We start from the raw sequence: 26,838 nt of genomic DNA on the forward strand, positions 1-26,838 counted from the left end.
GACTATGGTGCTGTTCGCACCTACTCCTAGGTTGAGGGACTGATTACCTCATCTTCTGTACATAGTTCTACTGTCTTCAAGTTATGTCCTGGAATTTGTATTGATAAAGCCACTGGATGGCAAAACGTCTACAATAAAGATACCCAGATGTTGCACATGTGTCTTACTCTCATCTTACAATGGGTTCATTGGGCTTTAACCCCATCGTAAGCCGAGGAGCGACTGTGTTAACCAATATCCAATATGCCACTGCTTTCTGAAGTCTTCAAAAAGTTAATTCATAAGCAAGTTTACTATTTCCTGTTTTTTTTTTTTAAACAAGTCAGCCATCTCCCACCGAGGCAGGGTGACCCAAAAAGAAAGAAAATCCCCAAAAAGAAAATACTTTCATCATCATTCAACTCTTTCACCTCACTCACACATAATCACTGTTTTTGCAGAGGTGCTCAGAACACAACAGCTTAGAAGCATATACGTATAAAGATACACAACATATCCCTCCAAACTGCCAATATCCCAAACCCCTCCTTTAGAGTGCAGGCATTGTACTTCCCATTTCCAGGACTCAAGTCCGGTTATATAAAAATAACCAGTTTCCCTGAATCCCTTCACTAAACGTTTCTTATCCTTAATAATTAGATAAAAAAAAAAACCTACACTTAACTGGAACTAATTACCATATTTTATATATAATTATAACTTTGAACAGTGCGAATCCAAATAATGCGACCACTTCATGGGGGTCATCATCTGCACTCATCAAGACCTAGTTGTACTAAGGTCAGATAAACACCTGCTAATCTTGGCAAATACAACAGAGTATCATACTGAAATAAAACAGAGTATAATATTGAAGAATGCCGTTTTTTAACCTTGGACAAAAATAAAAATATAAAGTGAAAAATATTAAATGTTCCCACTGGTAAATATACCATGCTATCCTTTCTTTAAAAGTAAAAATGTTGTTCCAGACAATTATATACTCTACCACCTAAGTTATATCAATTAACCTGTGGCCAGATGTCTTGCTGCTGATGAGCTGTGAGATGATTTGACTGCTGTTGCTGTAGTTGTTTATAGGCATTCATTTGTTGGTCTTGAGCTAGGCTGTTGTATATAGACTGTCTCACTGATGCTTCATACGAGTCCAACCTGAAAAGAATGCAGACCGGTGAAAAAATTTAATTATGTAGATAGACGTAACAGTAATAGTGGGACGTAAGAAGAAGGTTACAGTAGGTTCTTATGCACCTGGGGGTTAGAAAATTGTAGAGAGACTTTTAGAAGTTAAGTGAACGTTTTGAGAGTTTTGAACAAAGCAAGAGAATAACTGTTGTAAGTAACCTAACTAATAGTGGAAGAGACTGTTGTAGAGGACACAGTAGGTAAGTTTTGAGTGCTAGAGGTAAACGATAACGTGGGGCCTCTAACTGAATTATGTACAGAAAGAGGTTTGCTAGTAAGTAATAACTCTTGATAAAAGGTTATACCTCTTTCAAGAAAACAAGAGGATGATAAATAAGTTTGAGATATGCAGTGCACAATGACAGCAGTTTACCAGACTATGTTTTGGTAGAACCAACACTAGTGGGTAGACTTCTGGTTGCGTATGTTTTTAGAGGCAACTGATATGTCAGATCATTATTTATTAGTAGCTACAATGAGAATAAAAGATGAGATGAGTGCAAAGCATAGGATTGTGGTTATATTAGGATGGGTGCAGGTGTCAAGTGGGACAATTGGTGGGAAGACAGAGTGGTTAGGAAGAAAAAGTTTGTAGGAGAGGTTTTACAATGTCAAAATGATGTATGAAAGGCAGAGTATACCAATGAGAAAAAAAGAGGATAAAATGAGGGGTGAGGAAATGCTAAAGGAGACAATGAAGGAATAGGCAAGTTTTTAACAGCAAATTTTTTTTGAGAATGTGAAAGCGTTATGGAGAGATTAGAAAGCTTAGGGAGAAAATGCACTTACCAGCTAAAAACAAAATAGGGAAATGTAAAATGGGAAAGGGAAGGTACTGGAAAGATGGAGAGAATATTTTGAGTTGTTAAATGACTTGGGTACGAAGAAATAATATCTGGCAGAAGGAAGGCAAAGAGACAAATGTGAGAAAAATGTACAAGGCAAAGGGTATAATGAAAGATTAAAGCAGATGAGACGGGTAGGATCAAGACTGAGATGTTTAAAGGATATGTGGATAATTTTAGTGGTTGGAGCATTTAAGTCAATATATGCATGAAAGAAAGGAGGGTACTTAAGAACTAGCAAAGAGAATATAGAGTTCTTTGAGTAAGTATAAAGGGACAAGAGTATATGCAAGAATAACAGAGAAATAAGTCTGTTGAGCATACTGAATAAAGAACATGGTAAAAGCATTACTGAAATAGGTATGACAATACAGGATTAAAGAGGCTTTAGGAAGGGTAGGGGATTAGTAGGCCAAGTATTTACGCTAAGGTATGTAGGGAAACAATACTCAGATAAGGGCAAGAAACCATTTGTCATTTTTAGAAAAGGCATATAATAAGGCAGAAAGAATAGCAATGTGGCAGATTTTCCAAATGTTTGGAATAGGTTGTATGTTATTAAAAGCAGTAAAAAGTTCTTGAGGAGAGTGAAGCTGAGGTTAGGGTATGCAGGAGAGAAGAGGACCATTTTCTGGTTTTAGAGATTTGACATGCTGTTGGAGTGCAAGCATGTCAAGATTCAGGGAAAGCCATTAGTCAGACAAGAGTCCTGGAGGTGGAAAGTACACTGCCTGCACATTGAAGAAGGGGTTGGAATTTTACAGTTCAGAGGGTCATCTGAATTGTGAAGTCTGCACACTTCTGGCAAGACATCCAGCAATTAATGAATTTTTATTTGTATGGTCCACCTACCTTGGTGGGAGATGGTCAATGTGGTATAAAAAATATACTGTTGGGCCCCACTTGAAATTGTCACACACCTATTGCTACCTAATATTTACCCCTCCTTAGCACTGTTATGATTTTATAGTTTATTGCCAGGACAGCCTCATTTGACCTACTGGTGTTGTAGAATATGCAAGCCTGCCTAGCCCTAGTTATCACATCGAATATCCCAGTTAGGGAAGGAAACTCAGGGCCACCCCCTTATGATATGAGTAAATAAAAAGTATTTCTGCATTCAAATGTAATTTTCTGCTTTGCGTCCCTGGGAGACCGAGTTTGAATCACATCACCTGCACCTAAATGGAGGAAGCAGCTAGTGAGCAAGGAAGAAGCCAAGCAAGAATCAAGCTGTCTGGGCTGGTCAGGTTTGCATGCTCCACAAGAATAAAGCATTGACTAGTGAGTGGGGCACAGTTTTTTGGGGAACAATTAAATTGTAAGACCCTACTGGTGCTAGGAGTGGTAGGTATTAGATAGGAATAGATGTGATATAATTCCAACTGAGCCCCCAGGTTATAAGGGCGAATGTAATGGGATGTTTCACTAGCAAATCAACCTAATGCCTGGCACGTAATGCTGAAATGTAAGGTACCAAATATTTGATAGGAGAACTGAGGTTCACAATAAAAACTTTCTAAGAAATGCTGACAATTGGAAGGAATAAATAAAGCTGAGTTTTACTGGAACTAAATTTTACTGTTATGAGTGCCCTACAAAATTAAATCAGACTGAATCAAAGGAACTGCAGAAAGACCATTACTGAAATAAGAAGAGTGCAAAGTGAAGTGCTCAGTACAGCCTCTCCTCACTTAGCGACATACTCATTTACCGACGACTCAAACTTATGACGGGCTCTCTGACCAGCATGCATACCTAAATAATGTATTTTAGAACTGAATTCCTCTATTCTGTTTATTACAATATACAGTAAACTACTGTATGAACATTTAAAAATATACTAATAATGTTATACATGATGCAAAGGTGACATTAACACAATATCAAAGATGGTTGACACAAACCCACTACCATAAAAGTGTGCTCCTCACTTAGCAACAAATTCGTTTACCGATGTGGTCTTAGGAATGAAACTCCACTGTTAAGTGAGGAGAGGCTGTATAAAAGTAAATGAAAGATTGTATTCCTAAAACTGCTGGAAGTTATTAAGCATGAAGAAGAGGATGAAAACTTTACCAGAGAAATTATGAAATGAAGTTGAATTACTATATTTCCTTTTAAGTTCTCAAATACAATGTGTGTATTTACTAATACATCACCTATTCTAAGTACCGAGAACTCACCTTGGCTAAAAATTGACCATCAAATACGGGCAGAAAAATGCAAGGACGACCTACTTGGCCTCCAACTGACTCACACGAATAATCAAAAGCTGCAAATACAAAACATAGGGTACTAACACTGTTTTGGCTTGGTTTGGAGAAAGTTTAGAAGATGGAATTGTAAAAGAATGAGATGATGCAGAGTGCTTGGGCTGACTGCTTGAATAATTTAATGAACTAGTCTTGCTTGGAGCTGTTGCCATGCCAGCAGAGCCACTGTGAGTTAGTACACTGCTTGTAGTCTTTACAGAAGTACTGTTACTACTTCCACTGCTCTTCTTTGTACCTGATTTAGAAATAATAAAAGATATAACTTTGAAATGTTATGAATGGCTTGCAGTTAACTCGAGTGTCTTATGGATAGCAAGCACCTAGGGATATTATATTTATCTTTGCATGCTATTAACAGTAAAATACTATTCAAATTTATAAATACATGTTCTTTCACTTGAGAATATTATTTTTATAAACATAAAAGTACCTTATGCCAACTAAGCAATTACCTAGAATAATGTTAAGATGAGAGAGATTAAACCATACCCCGGCCGGGATTGAACCTGCGGTCAGAGAGTCTCAAAACTCCAGACCGTCGATTTTATGCAAGTTAATTTAGATTACTCCTACAAGTGATGCAATTCACCTGTGCTAAAAAAATAATTTGGCAACTGCATTAACCCTTTGACTGTTTTGGTCGTATATATACGTCTTACGAGCCAGTGTTTCAGACGTATATATACTCAATAATTCTAGCGGCTTCAAATCAAGCGGAAGAAAGCTGGTAGGCCCACATGTGAGAGAATGGGTCTGTGTGGTCAGTGTGCACCACATAAAAAAAATCCTGCAGCACACAGTGCGTAATGAGAAAAAAAAAACTGATCGTTTTTTTGGATTAAAATGCCGACTTTGAGGTGTATTTTCGTATAGTATTTATCGATGTATTTGCGTTTTCATGGTCTTAGGTGATAAAATGGAAAACATATTACAGAAATAGAGATGATTTTTATTACATTGACGATGAAAACGACCTTGAAACTGAGCTCAAAGTAGCGGAAATGTTCGATTTTTACCAATGTTCAGGAGTAAACAAATCACACCACACGTCCAATACACGTCAACTGGGGAGTCTAATATTCTTTCACTAGTGCACTGATATTATTTATACAATTTTTACAATAATGCAGTAGTCTGCATAACAGTAAATTTTGTATTTTTTTTGTATGAATAAAAAATCAAAATAGAAAGCAATAATAATATAAGAGGGGCCTAGAGATGTGACTAATGAACAGAGGATATGTTATTTTAGTGCCAAGAATGTCTACCTTGTTTATTTTGGACCCTATTTTGAAATTGGCATCTTTTTTAGTTTGCGTGAAATTGGCCAAATTGCCAATTTCTGACCACAATATTGGGTAGTCCAAATTGGTAAATGGGAGGTTTCTTGTACTCAGCTGATAGATAAAATGGAGTTCTAAAGAAACAGCTATGAGTTTGGTCAACTGGAACAACGGAATTGGCTGAAAATAGGGCTCAAATTCGGCGAAATCGCCGAAACGCATATGTCGCCGAGACCGCTAACTTCGCAGGAGCGTAATTCCATGAGTTTTCGATCAAATTTCGAACTTTTGGTGTCATTACCATCGGGAAAAGATTCTCTATCATTTCATAAGAAAAATAATTTTTTTTTTTCAAAAATTTAGCAACATAGAATGAGAGTTTCAGAAAGGGGCCTGAAACAGTCAAAGGGTTAAAGAAAAAATTAAAATAATTACTAATGGAAAAATGTATGCACAGTTATAGTGACTGAATATAGTTTATGACTAAGGGGACACAACGCTGACAGTAAAGTAAAACTTGAATTGAGGTCAAAACAAAGATAAATATATTTTATTATCCTTTCTTAATGTACATGTGGTTCAGCACAGAGAAATCAAGCCAAGTCACAATTACTAATACTCTGAAATGGTACAGAATCTTTTCCTTAAGGTAATAGACACCAATAGTACAAAATTTGATAGAAAACATATGGAATTATGCAGGTGCAAAGATAGCGATTAACATGCAATTTACACATGGTGATTTCACCAACTTTCAGTTTTATTTTAAGCCAATTCCATTGCTCCATTTGACCAAATTTTTTGCTAGTATACCTCTTGTTCTACTGAATGAGCACAAGAAATTGCCCGTTCAACTATTACAACTACCCTATAAATTGCACAGAATTCGGCAATTTGGCCAATTTTACACAATTAAAAAATACCAATTTAAAAAAAAAAGGTCCAAAATAAACAATGTAGACATTCCTGGTACTAAAACAACATTTCCTTTGTTCATTAATCACATCCCCAGGCCTCTCCTATATTACACTTACTTTTCATTTTGAATTCATAATCACACAAATAAAAGATTTATTCTATATCTCAGAAAATAAAATGTAACTAGGAAGAAGTGGTTATGGTTTATGGCATCCCAATAATTAAATTAGATCTATTAAAAACTCATAAAATAAACTGACCAGGAGTGTAAAGGGGTCTTACCAATCCTCATGAAAGTTAGCAAAAATCTAATATTTTCACTTATTTGAGCCCAATTTTATGCTTCTGGTCCTGAAACCAACCAAAATCATCTTTATTTCAGGAAAATGTTTTCCATTCTATCTAATGATACCATAAAAACCATCATAGGAAACACATGAAATTTGCTATTTTAAACCAAACACATGGTCAGAGTTTTGCTGTTCTTATCATGTATTGTGGGGGCAGGATTTCTTATACTATGACTCACTGCACAGATCCATTCTCTCATATCTAGGCCAAAATTTACCACTCACAGCTTATCAGAGTGAGATGAGCTCACGATGTGAGGGATCCTTGCCTCAATGGCATACAGTGGTACCTCGGGTTACGAACAACTCAAAACTTGAACAATTATGTAAGTGTATTTATGTAAGTGCTTTTGTAAGTGTATTTTTGGGGCCTGTAATGGATTAATCTAATTTACATTATTCCTTATGGGAACAAATTTGTTCGGTATCACCACTCGAACAGCCTTCTGGAATGAATTAAGTTCGTATCCTGAGGTACCACGGTATTTCTACGTGACAATCACTGAAAGGGTTAAAGCAACTTTTGTGCTGTACTTGATTTTTCAGCAAATTATTTTTAGAATATTTACCCTATGGAACAATCCCCTCATTGTCATATAGAGTGGTACCTCGAGTTTCGAACAGCTCCCAACTTGAACAATTATGAAACATACTAATCTAATTTACATTATTTCTTATGGGAACAAATTTGTTCGGTATCGGCACTCGAACAGCCTTCTGGAATGAATTAAGTTCGTAGCTTGAGGTACCAAGTACAATACTGCACTTCAGGCAGCCCCACTCTCTCTCTCACTTCTTGGAAATAACCCTGAATATTTAGTGTCTGCATGGCTAATGATAGTATGTTAGCAATTATGAGCACGGCAGGTAGAGCAATCAAATGTTACTTAGTGGAAAACCTGACTTTGTAAAACTAAAATCTGTATAATAAATTAACAAAATGCAAAGTATGTTGGAGGAGAGGGAACACTTGTAGGGCTCTGCACTGCATAGAATCAGCAATTATTATTACCTCTGAACTGCATGTACACTTTCACTATGCAACATTTTTACCAAGTCTTTCTACATAATACAGATAAATATGTCAGATTAACCAAGAATACTAGTGATGAAGTACAAACAATTGCCACTGATGTTTATCCTTTGATGCCTAGTTACACCCGGGAGCTACCCACCAATGAGAATTGAGCCACATACACAATATTAAAGACTTTTCAGATTTTTTTTTTCAACAAGTTGGTCGTCTCCCACCAAGGCAGGGCGATCCAAAAAGAAAGAGAATCCCCAAAAAGAAAATACTTTCAACATCATTCAACACTTTCACCTCACTTACACATAATCACTGTCTTTGCATAGGTGCCCAGAATACAACAGTTTAGAAGCATATATAACATACTCCTCCAAACTGCCAATATCCCAAACCCCCTCCTTTAAAGTGCAGGCATTATACTTCCCATTTCCAGTGCTCAAGTCCGGCTATATAAAAATAACTGGTTTCCCGGAATCCCTTCACTAAATATTACCCTGCTCACAATCCAACAGCTCGTCAGGTCCCAAAAACGATTCGTCTCCATTCACTCTTATCTAACACACTTACACATGCTTGCTGGAAGTCCAAGCCCCTCGCCCATAAAACTTCCTTTACCCCTCCCTCCAACCTTTTCGAGGACTACCTCTACCCTGCTTTCCTTCTCCTATAGATTTATACACTCTCCAAGTCATTCTACTTTGATCCACTCTCTCTAAATGACCAAACCACCTCAACAACCCCTCTTCAGCCCTCTGACAAATACTTTTAGTAACTCCACACCGCCTCCTAATTTCCACACTTCGAATTCTCTGCATAACATTTACACCACACACTGCCCTTAGACAGGACATCTACACTGCCTCCAGTCGCCTCCTTGTTGCAGCATTTACAACCCATGCTTCACACCCATATAAGAGTGTTGGTACCACTATACTTTCGTACATTCCCTTCTTTGCCTCCATAGATAATGTTGTCTCCACATATACTTCAATGCATGACTCACCTCTTTTCCTTCATCATTTCCATAGTTAACCTAATCCTTCACAAATCCATCCGATGACAAGTCAACTCCCAAATATCTGAAAACATTCACTTCTTCCATACTCATTCTCTCCAATTTGATATCCAGTTTTTCTTTATCTAAATCATTTGATACCCTCATCACCTTACTTTCAACTTTCTACTTCTACACACCCTCCCAAACTCGTTCACTAACCTTTGCAACTTTTTTTTAGAATCTCCCATAAACACAGTATCATCAGCAAAAAGTAACTGTGTCAATTCCCATTTTGTATTTGATCCCCCACAATTTAATCCCACCCCTCTCCCCAACACCCTAGCATTTACTTCTTTTACAACCCCATCTATAAATATATTACACAACCATGGTGACATTACACATCCCTGTTTAAGACATACTTTTACTGGGAAGTAATCTCCTTCTCTTCTACACACCCTAACCTGAGCCTCACTATCCTCATAAAAACTCTTTACAGCATTTAGTAACTTACTACCTATTCCATATACTTGCAACATCTGCCACATTGCTCCCCTATCCACTCTATCATATGCCTTTTCTAGATCCATAAATGCAATGAAAACTTCCCTTCCTTTATCTAAATACTGTTCATATACATGCTTCAATGTAAACACTTGATCAACACATCCCCTACCAACTCTAAAGCCTCCTTGCTAATCTGCAATCCTACTATCTGTCTTACCTCTAATTATTTCAATAATAACCCTACTGTACACTTTTCCTGGTATACTCAGTAAACTTATACCCCTATAATTTTTACAATCTCTTTTGTCTCCCTTCTCTTTATATAAAGGAATTATACATACTCTCTGCCAATCCCTATTTACCTTCCCCTCTTTCATACATTTATTAAACAAAAATACCAACCACTCCAACACTATATCCCCCCTGTTTTTAATATTTCTGTCATGATTCTAGCTGCTTTACCCCCTTTCATTCTATGTAATGCCTCCTGCACCTCCCCCACACTCACATCCTGCTCTTCTTCACTCCTAAAAGATGTTGTACCTCCCTGGCCAGTGCATGAAATTACCGCCTCCCTTACTTCATCGACATTTAAAAGTTCCTCAAAATATTCCCACCATCTACCCAAAACCTCCATCTCCCCATCAACTAACTCCCCTACTGTTTTTAACCGACAAATCCATTCTTTCCCTAGGCTTTCTTGTTTATCTCACTCCAAATTTTTTTCTTATTTCTTGCAAAATTTCTTGACAGTGCTTCTCCCACTCTATCTGCTCTCCTTGTGCACTCTCTCACCACTCTCTTCACCTTTCTTTTACTCTCCATATACTCTGCTCTTCTTATAACACTTCTGCTTTGTAAAAACCTCTCATAAGCTACCTTTTTCTCTTTTAGCACACCCTTTACTTCATCATTCCACCAATCACTCCTCTTTCCTCCTGCACCCACCCTCCTATAACCATAAACTTCTGCCCCACATTCTAATACTGCATTTTTAAAACTATTCCAACCCTCTTCACCCCCCCCCCCCCCACTACTCAAACTTGCACTATCCCACCTTTCTGCCAATAGTTGTTTATATCTCACCTCAACTCTCTTCAGATATCTTTTAAATATTAAATTTTTCTAATGCCTGAAACATTAGTCAAGGAATTCTACATGCTGGTCTGGCTAGTATTAAAGCAAAGTAATTACTAATTGCAATGACAAATGAGAACATGTGAAAATAATGAGGACTTTCTTCTGCAAGCACATACAAGTGAGAACTGAAAGGAGAAACTCACTAAAGCACAAACAATGGAAAAAAAACAAAAAATAAGTACAGTATAACTGTATACATGGACAGTATTTATTGAACAGGCAATGTAGATATGGAGATGATGACAGGTCATCAGGTGACACTGGAGGGAAAGTGGTGCCAAAGAGTCAAGCCAAAATTATGGGAAGGAATTTTATATCACTTTAACTTCCCCATGGAAGTGGTTTACAAGGCAAATGAGATCAACCAGTCTACTACTCAAGTCAAACACTTAGAGCATTAGAAATATACAGTGGTTGCAGCATAACCTTTAAACATGAATACATTATAAAACTTAAACAGGTGCCTTACCTTCCCAGTCTTTAAATGTAAAAGCAAATTTAGTACAGGCCATATTGGAAGAAATATCAAATGAAAGGAAAAAGCAAATAAAAGTGAAATAGGTATAGAGTACAGTAGGTCCTCGAATAATGTCATTTTGTTATAAGGTTTAGAAAAAATCGAGTGAATACAATGAATACAAATTATTGTAAAATAAAAATTTGTAAAGTATACAGTAATCATACAAATGCATGACAATACACAATGTAGTATGAAAGCGCTCAGCGAGTCCACCCTCTTTGTTACTGTTTTTGAACTGCATGGTGGAAGGAGGTGCTCCTTACAATTTTCACTTGGCAAACATTTATTTTTTAATTTAACCCTGTTATAATGTGTGCTAAAGGTGCACTGTGCACCCCTAATGTCTGTGGCCATAAAAATAAGAGACAAACTATGACATGTGAAACAAAACTAAAATTTTAAAGAGATGTGACAATGGACAGAGGTGTGTGGATATTGGAAGGGCTCTTGGTTTCGTTATACATCATTTCTCTTAAAGTCAGTTTCTACAAACCTATTGATGATGGTAAGTGAGGAATAACTGTATAAAACATTAATTTCAAGGAGAGTACAATTATAAATATAAAAATAACCACTGACAGACTCCAGGTAAGAACCTTTTATCAAAATTATTTTTTATTATAAAACTTTAACATTTAGTGCAACTGATATGAAACTGCTTGACACACATGACCTTTCAGAATATTACTGAAACTAAAAGGAAATACTGTATACTGCTTTAGATAAGCTCACTGTTGTTAATTAATCCAGGTTTGCAAAAGTAGATCTAGTATAGGAATCTAACATGCATTTATATATACATACAGTGGAACCTTGGCTTATGAATTTAATCCATTCCGTGACCTTGTTCATATCCTGATTTGTTCGTATGCCGAGTCAATTTTCCTCATTTAAATTAACTGAAATGGCATTAATCCATTCCAGCAGAATTCCGGCTCTTAGGAGGCACGACAAAATACTTCAATGTAATGCTAACATCAACTCACGGCTTATTTATTTATCACAATTCGTCTAATTTCACCATCACTCAAGGAATGCACAACAGGTGCATCACTGTCAGAGTTCAGCATTTCTTCGATGTCAGCTTCCTGTAACTCCATTAGCACACAGTCAAGATGAGTAAATAGAATTGTCAATGCTTATTGCTTGGGTACGTTTATTCTGTTAGTGGGCTGGATCTGTGAAAGACCTGCCATCAGCAATGTTCCTCCTTTCTTATGTTATTATGTACCCATGACACCAATCATACCCAGCCCCTCCCACTCATATATCTGTCCAATCTCTTTTAAAACTACCCAAGGTTCTATCGAAGCTAAAACTTTGGGTAGTTTCAAATTTAGGTTGGATAAATACACGAGAGAGAGGGGTTGGATTGGAGTGGGACTTGCACGTGAGTAAATACAATTATTAAAGCTTATTGCTTGGGTAGCGTTTATTCTGTTAGTGGGCTGGATTTGTGAAGGACCTGCCAAGTATGGGCCAACAGGCCTGCTACAGTGTTCCTCCATTCTTAAGTTCTTATGTTGATGAGTGGAACAATCTGCCTAGTATGGTTATTGAGGCTAAAACCTTGGGTAGTTTCAAATTTGCATTGGATAAATACACGAATGAGAGGGTTAGGTAAGACACATATGCAACAGTTAGGTATCTTTATTTCGAAACGTTTCGCCTACACAGTAGGCTTCTTCAGTCGAGTACAGAAAAGTTGATAGAAGCAGAAGATACTTGAAGACGATGTAATCAGTCCATCACCCTTAAAGTTTTGAGGTGGTCAGTCCCTCAGTCTGGAGAAGAGCATTGTTCCATAGTATGAAACAATATGGAGATGAAGTGACAGGATGGAGCCTTATATAGCGCCAAGAGGTGAGACGTAGGTCAATAGAAAAGGTAAGAACTCAGATGTTGGGAGGTCAGGTCCCTCTCAAATCCAGCCGTTCTCACTAGTGGAGGTTGTCGAAGTTGATTGCAGGTCTGTACCAAGATACCCTTGCGTTGCAGTATCTGACATATTGAACATTAAAATGGTATAAAATACCGACAGGTTGTTAGGTAAGACACATATGCAACAGTTAGGTATCTTTATTTCGAAACGTTTCGCCTACACAGTAGGCTTCTTCAGTCGAGTACAGAAAAGGGTGATGGACTGATTACATCGTCTTCAAGTATCTTCTGCTTCTATCAACTTTTCTGTACTCGACTGAAGAAGCCTACTGTGTAGGCGAAACGTTTCGAAATAAAGATACCTAACTGTTGCATATGTGTCTTACCTAACAATCTGTCGGTATTTTATACCATTTTAATGTTCATTCTGTCAGACACTGCAACACAAGGGTATCTTGGTACAGACCATCAACTTCGACAACCTCTACTAGTGAGAACGGCTGGGTTTGAGAGGGACCTGCCCTCCCAAAGCAACCTACGTCTCACCTCCTGGCACTATATAAGGCTCCATCCTGTCACTTCAACTTCATATTGTTTCAGACAACGGATCAATGCTCTTCTCCAGACTGAGGGACTGACCACCTCAAAACTTTAAGGGTGTAGGACTGATTACATCGTCTTCAAGTATCTTCTGCTTCTATCAACTTTTCTGTACTCGACTGAAGAAGCCTACTGTGTAGGCGAAACGTTTCGAAATAAAGATACCTAACTGTTGCACATGTGTCTTACCTAACAATCTGTCGGTATTTTATACCATTTTAATGTTCATTCTGTCAGACACTGCAACACAAGGGTATCTTGGTACAGACCATCAACTTCAACAACCTCTACTAGTGAGAACGGCTGGGTTTGAGAGGGACCTGCCCTCCCAAAGCAACCTACGTCTCACCTCCTGACACTATATAAGGCTTCATCCTGTCACTTCAACTTCATATTGTTTCAGACAACGGAACAATGCTCTTCTCCAGACTGAGGGACTGACCACCTCAAAACTTTAAGGGTGATGGACTGATTACATCGTCTTCAAGTATCTTCTGCTTCTATCAACTTTTCTGTACTCGACTGAAGAAGCCTACTGTGTAGGCGAAACGTTTCGAAATAAAGATACCTAACTGTTGCACATGTGTCTTACCTAACAATCTGTCGGTATTTTATACCATTTTAATGTTCATTCTGTCAGACACTGCAACACAAGGGTATCTTGGTACAGACCATCAACTTCAACAACCTCTACTAGTGAGAACGGCTGGGTTTGAGAGGGACCTGCCCTCCCAAAGCAACCTACGTCTCACCTCCTGGCACTATATAAGGCTCCATCCTGTCACTTCAACTTCATATTGTTTCAGACAACGGAACAATGCTCTTCTCCAGACTGAGGGACTGACCACCTCAAAACTTTAAGGGTGATGGACTGATTACATCGTCTTCAAGTATCTTCTGCTTCTATCAACTTTTCTGTACTCGACTGAAGAAGCCTACTGTGTAGGCGAAACGTTTCAAAATAAAGATACCTAACTGTTGCATATGTGTCTTACCTAACAATCTGTCGGTATTTTATACCATTTTAATGTTCATTCTGTCAGACACTGCAACACAAGGGTATCTTGGTACAGACCATCAACTTCGACAACCTCTACTAGTGAGAACGGCTGGGTTTGAGAGGGACCTGCCCTCCCAAAGCAACCTACGTCTCACCTCCTGGCACTATATAAGGCTTCATCCTGTCACTTCAACTTCATATTGTTTCAGACAACGGAACAATGCTCTTCTCCAGACTGAGGGACTGACCACCTCAAAACTTTAAGGGTGATGGACTGATTACATCGTCTTCAAGTATCTTCTGCTTCTATCAACTTTTCTGTACTCGACTGAAGAAGCCTACTGTGTAGGCGAAACGTTTCGAAATAAAGATACCTAACTGTTGCATATGTGTCTTACCTAACAATCTGTCGGTATTTTATACCATTTTAATGTTCACGAATGAGAGGGGTTGGATGTGAGTGAGACCTGCACACGAGTAAATAGAATTTTTTTTTTCAACAAGTCGGCTGTCTCCCACTGAGACAGGGTGACCCAAAAAGAAAGAAAACCCCCAAAAAGAAAATACTTTCATCATCATTCAACACTCAATTGTAGGCAAATTACTAGAGTCAATTATAGCTGATAATAAAAGAAGCCATCTCGATAGGCATAATTTGATTAATGATACTCAACATGGATTCACCAGGGGCCGTTCCTGCCTAACTAATTTATTAACCTTCTTCAGCAAAGCTTTTGAGGCCGTTGATCAGGATAAAGAATTCGATATTGTTTATTTAGATTTTAGTAAGGCTTTTTATAGAGTACCATATCAGAGACTGTTGAAGAAATTGGCTGTTCATGGCATTGGGGGAAAAGTGCTGTCATGGATCGAGTCATGGCTCACTAATAGGAAGCAGAGTGTGCATAAATGGGGTTAAATCTGAGTGAGGATCTGTAACAAGTGGTGTTCCGCAGGTATCAGTTTTAGGCCCATTGTTGTTTATATATATATAAATGACCTTGATGAGGGAATTACTAGTGACATAAGCAAATTTGCTGATGACACGAAGATGGGTAGGATAATCGATATAGAATTATCAAAGCTTGTTCCTTGGGCAGAATTGAAAATTGAGTTGGGCAAATATTCTGTTAGTGGGATGGATTGTGAAGGACCTGCCTAGTATGGGCTAACAGGCCTGCTGCAATGCTCCTCCTTTCTTATGTTTCGCCTCACTCATACATAATCACTGTTTTTGCAGAGGTGCCCAGTACACAACAGTTTAGAAGCATATATGTATAAAGATATACAACATATCCCTCCAAACTGCCAATATCCCAACCCCTCCTTTAAAGTGCAGGCATTGTATACTTCCCATTTCCAGTACTTAAGTCCGGTTATATAAAAATAACCAGTTTCCCTGAATCCCTTCACTAAATATTACCATGCTCACACTCCAACAGCTTGTCAGGTCCCAAATACCATTCGTCTCCATTCACTCCTATCTAACACGCTCATGCATGCTTGCTGGAAGTCCAAGTCCCTCGCCCACAAAACCTCCTTTACCCCCTCCCTCCAACCTTTTTGAGGACGACCCCTACCCCTCCTTCCTTCAAAGCTTATTGCTTGGATAGCATTGAAAACTGAGTTGGGTAAATACTCTGTTAGTGGGATGGATTGTGAAGGACCTGCCTAGTATGGGCTAACAGGCCTGCTGCAGTGTATTATTATTAGTACAGATGTATTATAATAATAATAATAATAATAATAATAATTATTATTATTAATAATTTAGGGAAGTGGAGCATAGATCCAATTCCCTTGATCAAGAGCCCCTCACCAAGGAACCTCCCTTGAGGTGGAAGTTCGCATCCTGTAATACTGTTCGTATCCAGAAGCAAAAAATTGATCGAGTGACCGTTCATATCCTGAAAAATTTGCATGGTGGGGCATTCGTAAGCCGAGGTTCCACTGACTCTGTGTGTGTGTGTGTGTGTGTGTGTGTGTGTGTGTGTGTGTGTGTGTGTGTGTGTGTGTGTGTGTGTGTGTGTGTGTGTGTGTGTGTGTGTATATATATATATATATATATATATATATATATATATATATATATATATATATATATATATATATATATATATATATATATATATATATATATATATATATATATATATATATATATATATATATATATATATATATATATATATATATATATATACAGGAAGGCCCCGCTTTACGGCGTTTCACTTTACGGCGTTCCGCTAATACGGACATTTCAAATTATGACCAAAACTCACTATACGGCTCCCCCCACCTGACTTTCTAATACGGTCACCGTGCCCCACCCTGTTTGTTTACATTCTCCATGAGCTCAGTAAGCACTAAGTCTCTCCATTTTGTCTGGAAACTCCAAAATTTCAAATGTTTTTAAAAGTTATTTCATATTTTATATATACTCTGATAATTATACTTATGTATACCTGTACCTAAATAAACTTACATACATCGAGTCATTTAAATGTCGTATATTACGTTAATATACACATTTTCATTAATCCATCCATGATATTTTTTTCAAAATTATATAATAAACACGATGCATAACATATAAATAAGATAAATACACCCCACAGTAGAATAAATAAACAAATGTGAGATGTCGTAGCAGACGACTTGCACAAGTGGTGATAATAACAATACTGAGTCTCATTAAATGTCGTATATTACGGTAATATACACATTTTCATTAATCCATCCATGATATTTTTTTCAAAATCATATAATAAACACGATGCATAACATATAAATAAGATAAATACACCCCACAGTAGAATAAATAAACAAATGTGAGATGTCGTAGCAGACGACTTGCACAAGTGGTGATAATAACAATACCGAGTCTCATTAAATGTCGTATATTACGGTAATATACACATTTTCATTAATCCATCCATGATATTTTTTTCAAAATTATATAATAAACACGATACATAACATAAAAAGATGATAAATACACCCCACAATAGAATAAATAAACATAAATATAAGATGTGGGAGCCACATAACTTGTACAAGTGACGCCAAGAATAACATTTTCTCTAATCTAACATAAGAGTAAATGTGTTACTGGGGGTAACTGTAGAAAATTATTCCTTTCGTATGTATGTAAGTAAGTTTATTCAGGTATACACAAATACAGTTACATAGATTATCATACATAACAACATACGTGTAGAGAACCTAGGATAACCCAAAAAAGTCAGTGTGACTTATTTCCATTGCCTTCACTCAGAGCTTCATTTCTTCTCAAAATGATGTTACATGAGAATGGGAGTGTTCTTCTTTATTAATTCTACCGTATCAATGTAGAGACAACCTGTACACAATGTAACTTGTACACAAACCAGACGTGTACACTTCGTTTGTTTACAAAACTTACCTTCCCCTGGTTTGTTTACATAACTGCGCCTGCCCCCTCTCATGTATTCATTCTTTCTCTCTCTCATTTATTCGTTTTATCTCATTTACTTACTCCTGACCCTACATTAAGACTACAAATATTTTAAGGTAAGTAATGAGTGAACTGTATATACATTTTATCGCTCTGGGATGCTTAAATATCATAGAATAGTATGTGTGGGTGGGGTGGCCTGGTGAGGCTATTACAATACATACCACACTTGATTTCTTACAATAAATACTACTTGTCTCACCCTAGATTAAGACTATAAATATTTTAAGGTAAGTAATGAGTGCACTATGTGTGTATTGTACCTTTTTATTGTTTTTTGATGCCTGGTTCTATTGCTAACTTAATATATGTTAGTGTAAACTTGTTATCTAGTGTTTGTATGCATTTATAAGTGGAAAAAAAGGGTGTTCCACTTTACGGCGATTTCCGCTTTACGGCGGTAGCCTGGAACCTAACCCGCCGTATAAGTGGGGCCTTCCTGTATATATAAAAGAGGAAATCCACATACACTAGAATAGTACTGTACAGTATTTAATTTTTATATACAGGACTATACCATTGGTACAATGTCACAAATTGCATCTCAACACCCGCCCTTGGCTATCTTCATTCTTTCGCATAATCTCTCATATTTAACCCTTTAACCAGGCACTCATTAGGTATCCTTGGCATTTCTTGTACTGGTGACTTAAAGACAAATATATACTCAAATTTTGAATACAAGAAAGAAGAGATAACTGAAAGCTAATATAAACTTATCTTTGTGTTGAAAGTTGACAAATCCAAGTCTAGTAGTGCCTAATGAAAACAGCACTAAATTGTTTATACAGTTCTGTACAAACTCATTTAAATACAGTTCATAAAAAATCCACCTAATCTATTGTCTACACTACTTTAGTACTTTTAAAAAAGGCAATGCATAGGCCAAGATTTTTTCTTGGGAGTAGGTTTCATTATCCAACAAGGCATATGTAAGTCTAAAATACTGGAGTGAGAAAAATTTGAAAGAGCTAAGATATTTTCTTGGTTGTCCACATGGACATATTTAATGCATACCCTACACTGCACTTAGTTTAAGGGTTACCTACAGCTGTGATATACCTACGACTGTTTTCACGAGTTTTTCTACCCTTGCAGCTCAGCCTGGGATCAAGCTATTCTCTTGATTGCCTGTTTAACAAAGATAATGGTGGTGGCAGTCCACTGGTCTCAATGTTAATCAAAGCCTGCTTAACCTGGCCTTTACTGGAGCTGCAGAATCCTCTTGAAACTTTCTACACTTACTCTGATAATATTTCTGTTATTTGCTGGGAGCAGGATGAAAGTCTTGGGCCATAGATATTGGCACAGTATTCTTTTATTGTGCCCATGATACCCCTGCTTTTCACTGGGTCTTTCTTACACGTTTTCTCATATACTTCACTAGTGCATTATGACAGTACAGGTATGGAGATCTAGGGCTAGGCCCTCAAGTATTGTTGATGAAGTCTGTATTATTAAGTGCCTAGTAAAGTTTATTTTCTATGGCATTACAAATTGACTACATATTTTTCTATTGTTCATGGAAAACCAATAGTTTTACAATGCACTTTTGGCAACCTTACAATAAGCAAGTTTTAGCATAGACATATGACAAATGAACTTGTAAGGAGTTAGGAGACAACATATATGGAGCACTCCTGGTAATTTAAATACTTTATTGATAATGCAGGTAGCAAACAATCTCATTTTTTCCAGTTCTGGTATCTTTCCTGTCACAGTGCTCTCTCCTATCCCCCTTATTGTATGCCTTTTCTAAATCCAAAAATAAAGCAAGCAGTTCTTTACATATACTGGTTCACACCCCAAGTCCACCCTTCTGTGTTAACAGAAGGGAATAGAGGGGGGTGTGAACCACAGCCCATAAATTGACAGTCTGACGCTCCACCATCTTGACTGCCCAGGCCTTTAACAGGAAGGATTCGGAGGTAACATTTACTGTATAACATTCCATCAGAGGCACCAACTGTAATCTAACTGAACTCCTTCCCTCGACCCAGGAGCTTTAACATTAGATCTATTCTTACATCGTCATAGACGATGTGGTATTTTTAAATTAATCCCATAAATCTTTGCCCTCCTCTTGTAACCTTTATTCTCTCTACCCAATCTTTCTCCCAACAAATGCTTATATCTTACAATGTCTCCTTTCTTTCTTTCACTTTTACCTGCTGATGACCTTCTTGTACTCCATCTACCTCTTAGTCTCACTGTAAGTCATACTAAATAATGATTTGATATATGTATGTAACCTCACTAAAAACCTGCACATGAAGTAGGCTACTTATCAACCACTTATCTACTGATACACGGTCTAGCAAATTGCATTTGTTATGCTCTGTATCATATCTCATACATCTGTTTATCCTCTTTCTCAAAATAAGTATTGCCTATTACCAAACCTCTTTTTATAAAAAATTCCATTACAGGCCCATGTCATTAATCCCACGCACTCAAAACTTGCAGTACTATGCCATCTACAACACATTCTCCCACTTTACCATTTAGGAAAACTCATAAAATCCTTCAGAGCTGTATCACAGGTAACGGAATAGGTCCCCTATAACAATTACTCTCATTTGGTACATAACTCCCTAAACATTCACTTAATGCCTCTCAAAATCAATCTCTCTCTCTCTACACTGTTGTGATGTGTCACTGTGCTTGTGAGGTCTCTGAGGGGGACCTAATTAACTAGTAAACTGTAATACTCCTTGCCTTGGCAAATAGCTGTCAGACATACCTCTCGGCTTAAGTCTCGGGTCTTTTGTTCTTGAACTAGTGTCAGGTCAAAACACATGGTGCACTCCTCATTGGGGGGGGATCGGGTGCTCAACAGACCATATAAGCTCAAGGAAATGGCTAGAGGAAGATTCTGACAGAGCTCTGACCAGTGTGCAGAGCTCTGGGCTAGAGATTCTGGCAGAGCTGCTGCCTGTGTGCAGAGCTTTAGGAGAGGGCTGCTGAAGAGTCTCTGGAGGAGACTGTTGAAGACACTAGGCAGAGTACTGGCTTGGAGCAGTGCTCATGCTGTGTAGGTCTTGGGACCTGTGGTTAGTGTGTGACTGAGTTCCTGTCGTGAACTATCCTCTGAACTATATTGTAAGTTATATTCTGTTTTGTCAGTTGATTGTATTCCCTGTCTCACTGCTTATGAGTACAACCCTAATTTATCTAAACCCAATAGTGTTCTCCTGTTCCCAAATATATTACTGTCCAAGGACTTAACAATAAACTGTGTTTGAGTAGAGTAGTAATATTCACTGTCCCCGTTATTTATTTCTATTTCTTATACTTTATTTTGTTTATATAAGGTGGAGTGAGTGAAGAGTGGGCGAGTTATATGGTAGTGAGTAGTGTAATGAGTGTGTCGTGGTGGTCACCACTGGCCTGTCATACCTACCTACCTCCTTTCCTCTCACTTCTGTCTCCCTCCTACTCCCTCCCTTTACTCCCTTATTCCCCACTTATCCTGTTCGTTCATTACCCCCCCCCCCCTACATAACACTAATCCCTAGTCCTGTCAGTTTATGCACCATCCTATTCATTAAAATAAAGACCATAAGAATTACAACTGAGAAAACTATCATAATTGATAGCAAACTGCAATGTTAATTTTATTTTCATGCCATACATTCCCAGTACAGCACTAACAAAAATTTTAACAGCTTTCAAAATGATTTTCTTATCCTGCATTTGAGTTGTAATTTTTTAATTCATCATCATTTTTTCTGTTGCAACATTCTCCCTCTTTCCTTCTTCACTTTTCCACATAAAATGTTCAAATAATTTGTTCAGACAATTTTTACTTTGTATGACAACTCACTTATATGATAGTAAGGCTAATACAGTATAAATGAAATGCTTCAAACATTATTATTTGATTATTTACACTGAGCATTAGATTAAGTGCTAACCTTTTAATATATGAAAAGTACTATATAATACCAGCAGACAAGAAGAACAGCATCAAGTGTACTATATTATTAGTACCTGAACATACCAGAAGCTATTCATAAAATTTTTTAGGTAAGGCAGAAAATACAGGAATCAACATTTCAGTTATTTCTCCTTGCTTCAATTATTTCTTATCTTTTTATTGTGGCTTTCCACATAAAAATGTATTTGTTAGCAAATAGTAATGCCAGTAACTCTTCTGTAAACTTACCTGAGTATATAAAGCTATTCTGTGATAGGATAATAAAAACATCAGGATATATACTGACTGACCAAATACAAAAAACTGTTATCAAATACCTTCATCACTTCCACAAAGTAGCAAGAATCTTGTCCTCATCTTAATCATACCTACCAGTCTTAATTCTCACCTGATGAACTGTATATCCCACTAGAAGAAGTGGCTAGTGCAGTAGGATTATGATAAACTGATGTAGATGCCGATGTCTTTTTGGTAATACTGCTCACACTAAGGCCGTGCATCATCCTCAAGTTAGCCAATGGATCGGCTGATGAAACTATCAAAGGAAGGATGACATAAATAGGTTCATACATCTTTCTACTGAAATATCTTGCAGTCATCATTATATGCCAACAGATGACTTGGAAGTTTTTTAATTATACTTCCTGGACATTCTAGTCCCATATTGTTTAGAAATACAGTACTTAAGTTACTCATACTTACCAGTATCAGGTAAAATCATTACAGCAAGATAATGAAATATTCAAATGCCAGGAAAAATATGGGTTTTTCAAAATATGGGAAATATACGTGAACTCCTATTACCAGCATCTAGAATATGACTAAGAGCAACATTTAACAACTTACCTTACAATGGATGACTTCATAGAGCTTTTACTTTTAAATACTTATTAGAAAGAAATTGCTTTAAAGCTTATTCCTGGCAATTTTGGAGATGAGCAATATTTTTAAGAAAAAGTCCAATATAGCTAAATTTACCTGTTTTTAAATTCACTGCTGCCGAAAAGATAAGTAACTGCTGCAACATAAAAACTAGTTTACCTTTGTTAGTAACATCCAGCACTCATATCATGCAAAGCACATATTAAAAAAAAAAAAAAAAAGAAGCAGTTTGTTACTAATCTCTAAGCCAGTTATTGCTAAAAATATAACCTAATTTGAAAATATGATGCATTTTTTTTTTTACAAATACATTATTTTCCTGTTTCAAGGAGGTCCATGCATAATAATTTTGATATATATTTCTTATACTATTCCATGCATTTATAATTTTTAAGGAAACAAATACTAAAAACAGTAAATAAACAAACAAATAAATAAGAGATATTAAGTAAACTAACCAATGGGTGCTTCAGCATGTCTCTGTCTTGAAGGTGACACTTCATGACTGGATCCCCATAAGGAGTGAGTCTTGTTTGTACTAGGTGGAGACTTTTTGGGGTTCATGGACATATCACTTTTATTCCATGATGAGACATTGATGTTTATAGGTTTAGGCTGTGCTTGTTTATGTTGTGTGTGTGAATACTGTTGTGGGTGTTTCTTATGATGACTGGAGTCATGTGGTATCTTTTGTTGTTGTGATGAGGAGGAATACTGAGAACTGTTTAGATGCAAGTTGAGTGGATGTTGTGACTTAGGTGGCTGTACATTTGAAGACTGCTGAAGATTTATGGGTTGTGGTCTTGGTTGCTGCAAATTTAAAGGTTGCTGTTGCAATGACTGATGTGTTGATTGTTGCATAGATAGCTGCGACTGTGATTGCTTAGACTGATGTGATGAGCTACGCTGCTGTGTTGAAGAATGAGACTGTGATTGTTTTTGCAATGGTGAATTTGGCAGTTTTGTTTGCGTTATCTGTTGTACTGGTGAATTATGTTTTAAGTTTTGCTGCTGTTTTTGAACTGGTGAATTATGCTGTACATTTTGTCGCTGTTTTTCAACTGGTGAATTATGCTGTACATTTTGTCGCTGTTTCTCAACTGGTGAATCAAGCTGTACATTCTGTCGCTGTTTCTCCACTGGTGAATGATGTGGTGTATGTATCTTTTGCTGTACTGGTGAATGGTGTTCTGTAGGGTGCTTCTGTTGTTGTGTTGGTGAGCTGTGTTCTGGTTTGTGCTTTAGTTGCTGTACAGGTGAGCTTTGTTTCGAATGATCTGCCATAGAAGGCTTTTGTGAAGTGTGTTGTTTAGGTTGTAACTGGGTGCTATGTTGCTGCATTGTTTGATGGGCCGATGAATGAGGAACATGCTGTCTCTGCGGCTGACACTGAGATACACTGTGGAGCTTAGTAGTTGTTGAATTCACTGATGATGATTGATTAGTGTTTTCCACAGTTATTTTCTCCAAGGTATCATCAACAGACTTCTGCTTGGAAATTTGTAGTATTTCATTCATGACAAGAATCATTTCTTCCTCTAAATTGTCATCTTTCCTGCCTTCTGTTGAATTCACTCTCTGGATAACTGATGTACTTGATACTACTGGTGCCGCATCCTTTTCTGAAGAGTGATCATTCTTCACTGTATTTGACAAAGATACTGGGTTTAGTTTGGAAGATGCCACTTTACTTGTCATTGACTTGTCTTCATCGCTAGACAAGTCTATAACACTAACAGACGAAACAGAGGACACCGCTTTAGTGTGCGTCTCTTCTGTAGAATTATCTTTCACAGCACTACCAACACTACTAACTGTTTTAGAATTTGTTTCCAGTACTGTTATTGTCTTAGCGCCTTCATTAATTTTATCCACTGACTTTATACTTATACAACCACTTGAAGAAACAGTCCTGTCTACTGCTGCTGCTGCTATTGCTCCTGTTCCTACTGCTGCTTGTAGTGATGTTGCTTCTGCTGTTGTTCCCAGTGATACTCTACTTCCTGTCCCTGGTGGTAGTGGTGGCGATGATGAGGGTGATGGTAGGGATAGGGGTGGCAGTGGTGGTGTGGTTATCGTTGGTGGGAGTGGTGGCGGCAGCTGTGGTGGTGTGGTTGGTGGAGGTGGTTCTAGTAGCTGTGATGGAGGAGTAGTTGGTGGTGGTGGTGATATGGTTGGTGGTGGTGGCAGTGGTGGTGGTGGTGATGATGGCAGTGGTGGTGGTGGTGATACTGGTGGTGGTGATATTGGTGGTGGTGGTGGTGGTGGTGGTGATGGTGGTGGTGGTGATGGTGGTAATGGAGGTGATGATGGTAGTGGTGGTGGCGGAGATGATGCTAGCAATGATGGTGGTGGCATTGGTAATGCTGGTAGAGGTAAAGCTGGTGGTGGGGCTACTGCAGTTGTTGAAGCTACTGATGCTGATGCTGATGCTGATGCTGATGCTGCTGTTGTTGTTGCTGCTGCTTTTGCTAGTAAGCCAGTCTCCTTTCCCTCTCCAGTTCCTATTTTCTTTTTAACCACTTCTCCTCCCTTTGATGTGCTTGACACAGCAGAGGGTATATTTTTGGGGGTAACTGTAGAACTCAGTGATGGCTTGGGTGGCTGGATGCTATTACTTGAAACAGACAACCCAGTGCCACCTCCCAGAGGTATATACTTCTTAGCAGTCATTGGTTTCACAAACTTTTTGTTCCTTGAATAGGAAAAGATTGCAAGTTAATTTTCTCACAAATAAAATTCTGTATATGATTTATTGACAAACATGCCAAAACTTTTATAGTATTAATTAATATGAAAACCTTTAATAAACTACTAAACATACATGACCTCAGCTGAGGCTCTAACCAATCTTGGAAATACTGTACTGTACAATTCGATTAAGGTTTTTAATCCTTTCAGGGTCCAGACCCCCGATCGGAAACTTGTCCACAGGGTCCAAGAATTTAAAAAAAAAAAAAAATTTTGTCATTTTTTCTTATGAAATGGAAGAGAATCTTTTTCTGAAGGTAACATAACAAAAAGTACAAAATCTGATGGAAAAGTGATGAAATTATGCTCTCATGAATTTTGCTGCATCAGTGATTTTCATGCATCAGCTATTTTGCCCACTTTGAGTCCTATTTTTGGCCAATTACATTATTCCAGTTGACAAAATTCTTAGCTATTTCGCTAGCATTGCTTTTATTTTATCAACTGAGCACAAGAAATCACCCAATCAACTATGAGGTTTAACCACTTTAAGGGTGGTTTTCATGGCTTCATTGGTGGTTTCTGGATCCCAACAGACCACAAGACATGTCAGTGAATTGGAGATGATTTTGGATGATAAGAAGTGGTGTGAAATTAACGTCAAATTGGCAAAAGTGGTTAATTTTCCTGAAAAAGGGTCAGGGCTCCCCTACCCATCTGTTTTATGGGTTTTTACCAGGTATGCTTACATATTGGGAAGGCCTAAACCATAATCAAGCACTTTTTATTAAAGTTTACTAGCCGAGAAATAGGAAAAGAAACTGATTTTTTTTTTTGACAATGTTTAAAGTGATTAATGAAAAGGACTCAAGTCCTGCTAACTGGTTTCCATGAGTCCTTTCATGTTACCCTGCTCACACTCCAACAGCAAATCAAATAATAAAAACCACTTGCCTCTATTCACTCCTATCTAACACGGTCACACTGCAATATTACGTAATACTGGAAGGAAATACATGGAGGCCAAGCCAGCATATAAGGAACTTGTTCCTGCTGCATGCATCCAAGTACCATGACCACCGCAGTGAGAAAACACTTATGAGATAAATGTTGATTTAGGCTAAAATGCTTGGAACAGATGTTTTAATCAGTGTAGGTGACAAGTGATGGGACACACACAAGTGGAACCAACATAAACATGGCTCATCCCTCTTGCATGCACATAAGATAATCCCCTGCCCACTGCAGTAAGAAAGTACTACAATTATGAGAGGGAGATGTTTATTTAGGTCAATCA

General features: G+C 37.6%; 1 protein-coding gene across 4 annotated transcripts in view; it reads right to left on the reverse strand.

Moving 5' to 3' along the window:
* yem (yemanuclein) overlaps positions 1 to 26,838 on the reverse strand; it is a gene marked incomplete at its 5' end in the record, with an annotated part of 205,437 nt that overhangs the window by 10,838 nt on the left and 167,761 nt on the right. For 3 of the 4 annotated variants that reach the window (XM_070089273.1, XM_070089271.1, XM_070089270.1), the window contains 4 exon segments: positions 1,011 to 1,152; positions 4,334 to 4,541; positions 22,357 to 22,503; positions 23,309 to 25,545. In XM_070089273.1, the coding sequence (XP_069945374.1) occupies positions 1,011 to 1,152; positions 4,334 to 4,541; positions 22,357 to 22,503; positions 23,309 to 25,545 (2,734 nt within the window). 4 annotated transcript variants of the gene reach the window in all.

Source organism: Cherax quadricarinatus, chromosome 28 (genome assembly GCF_038502225.1).
Source record: "Cherax quadricarinatus isolate ZL_2023a chromosome 28, ASM3850222v1, whole genome shotgun sequence".
Lineage (NCBI taxonomy): Eukaryota > Metazoa > Arthropoda > Malacostraca > Decapoda > Parastacidae > Cherax > Cherax quadricarinatus.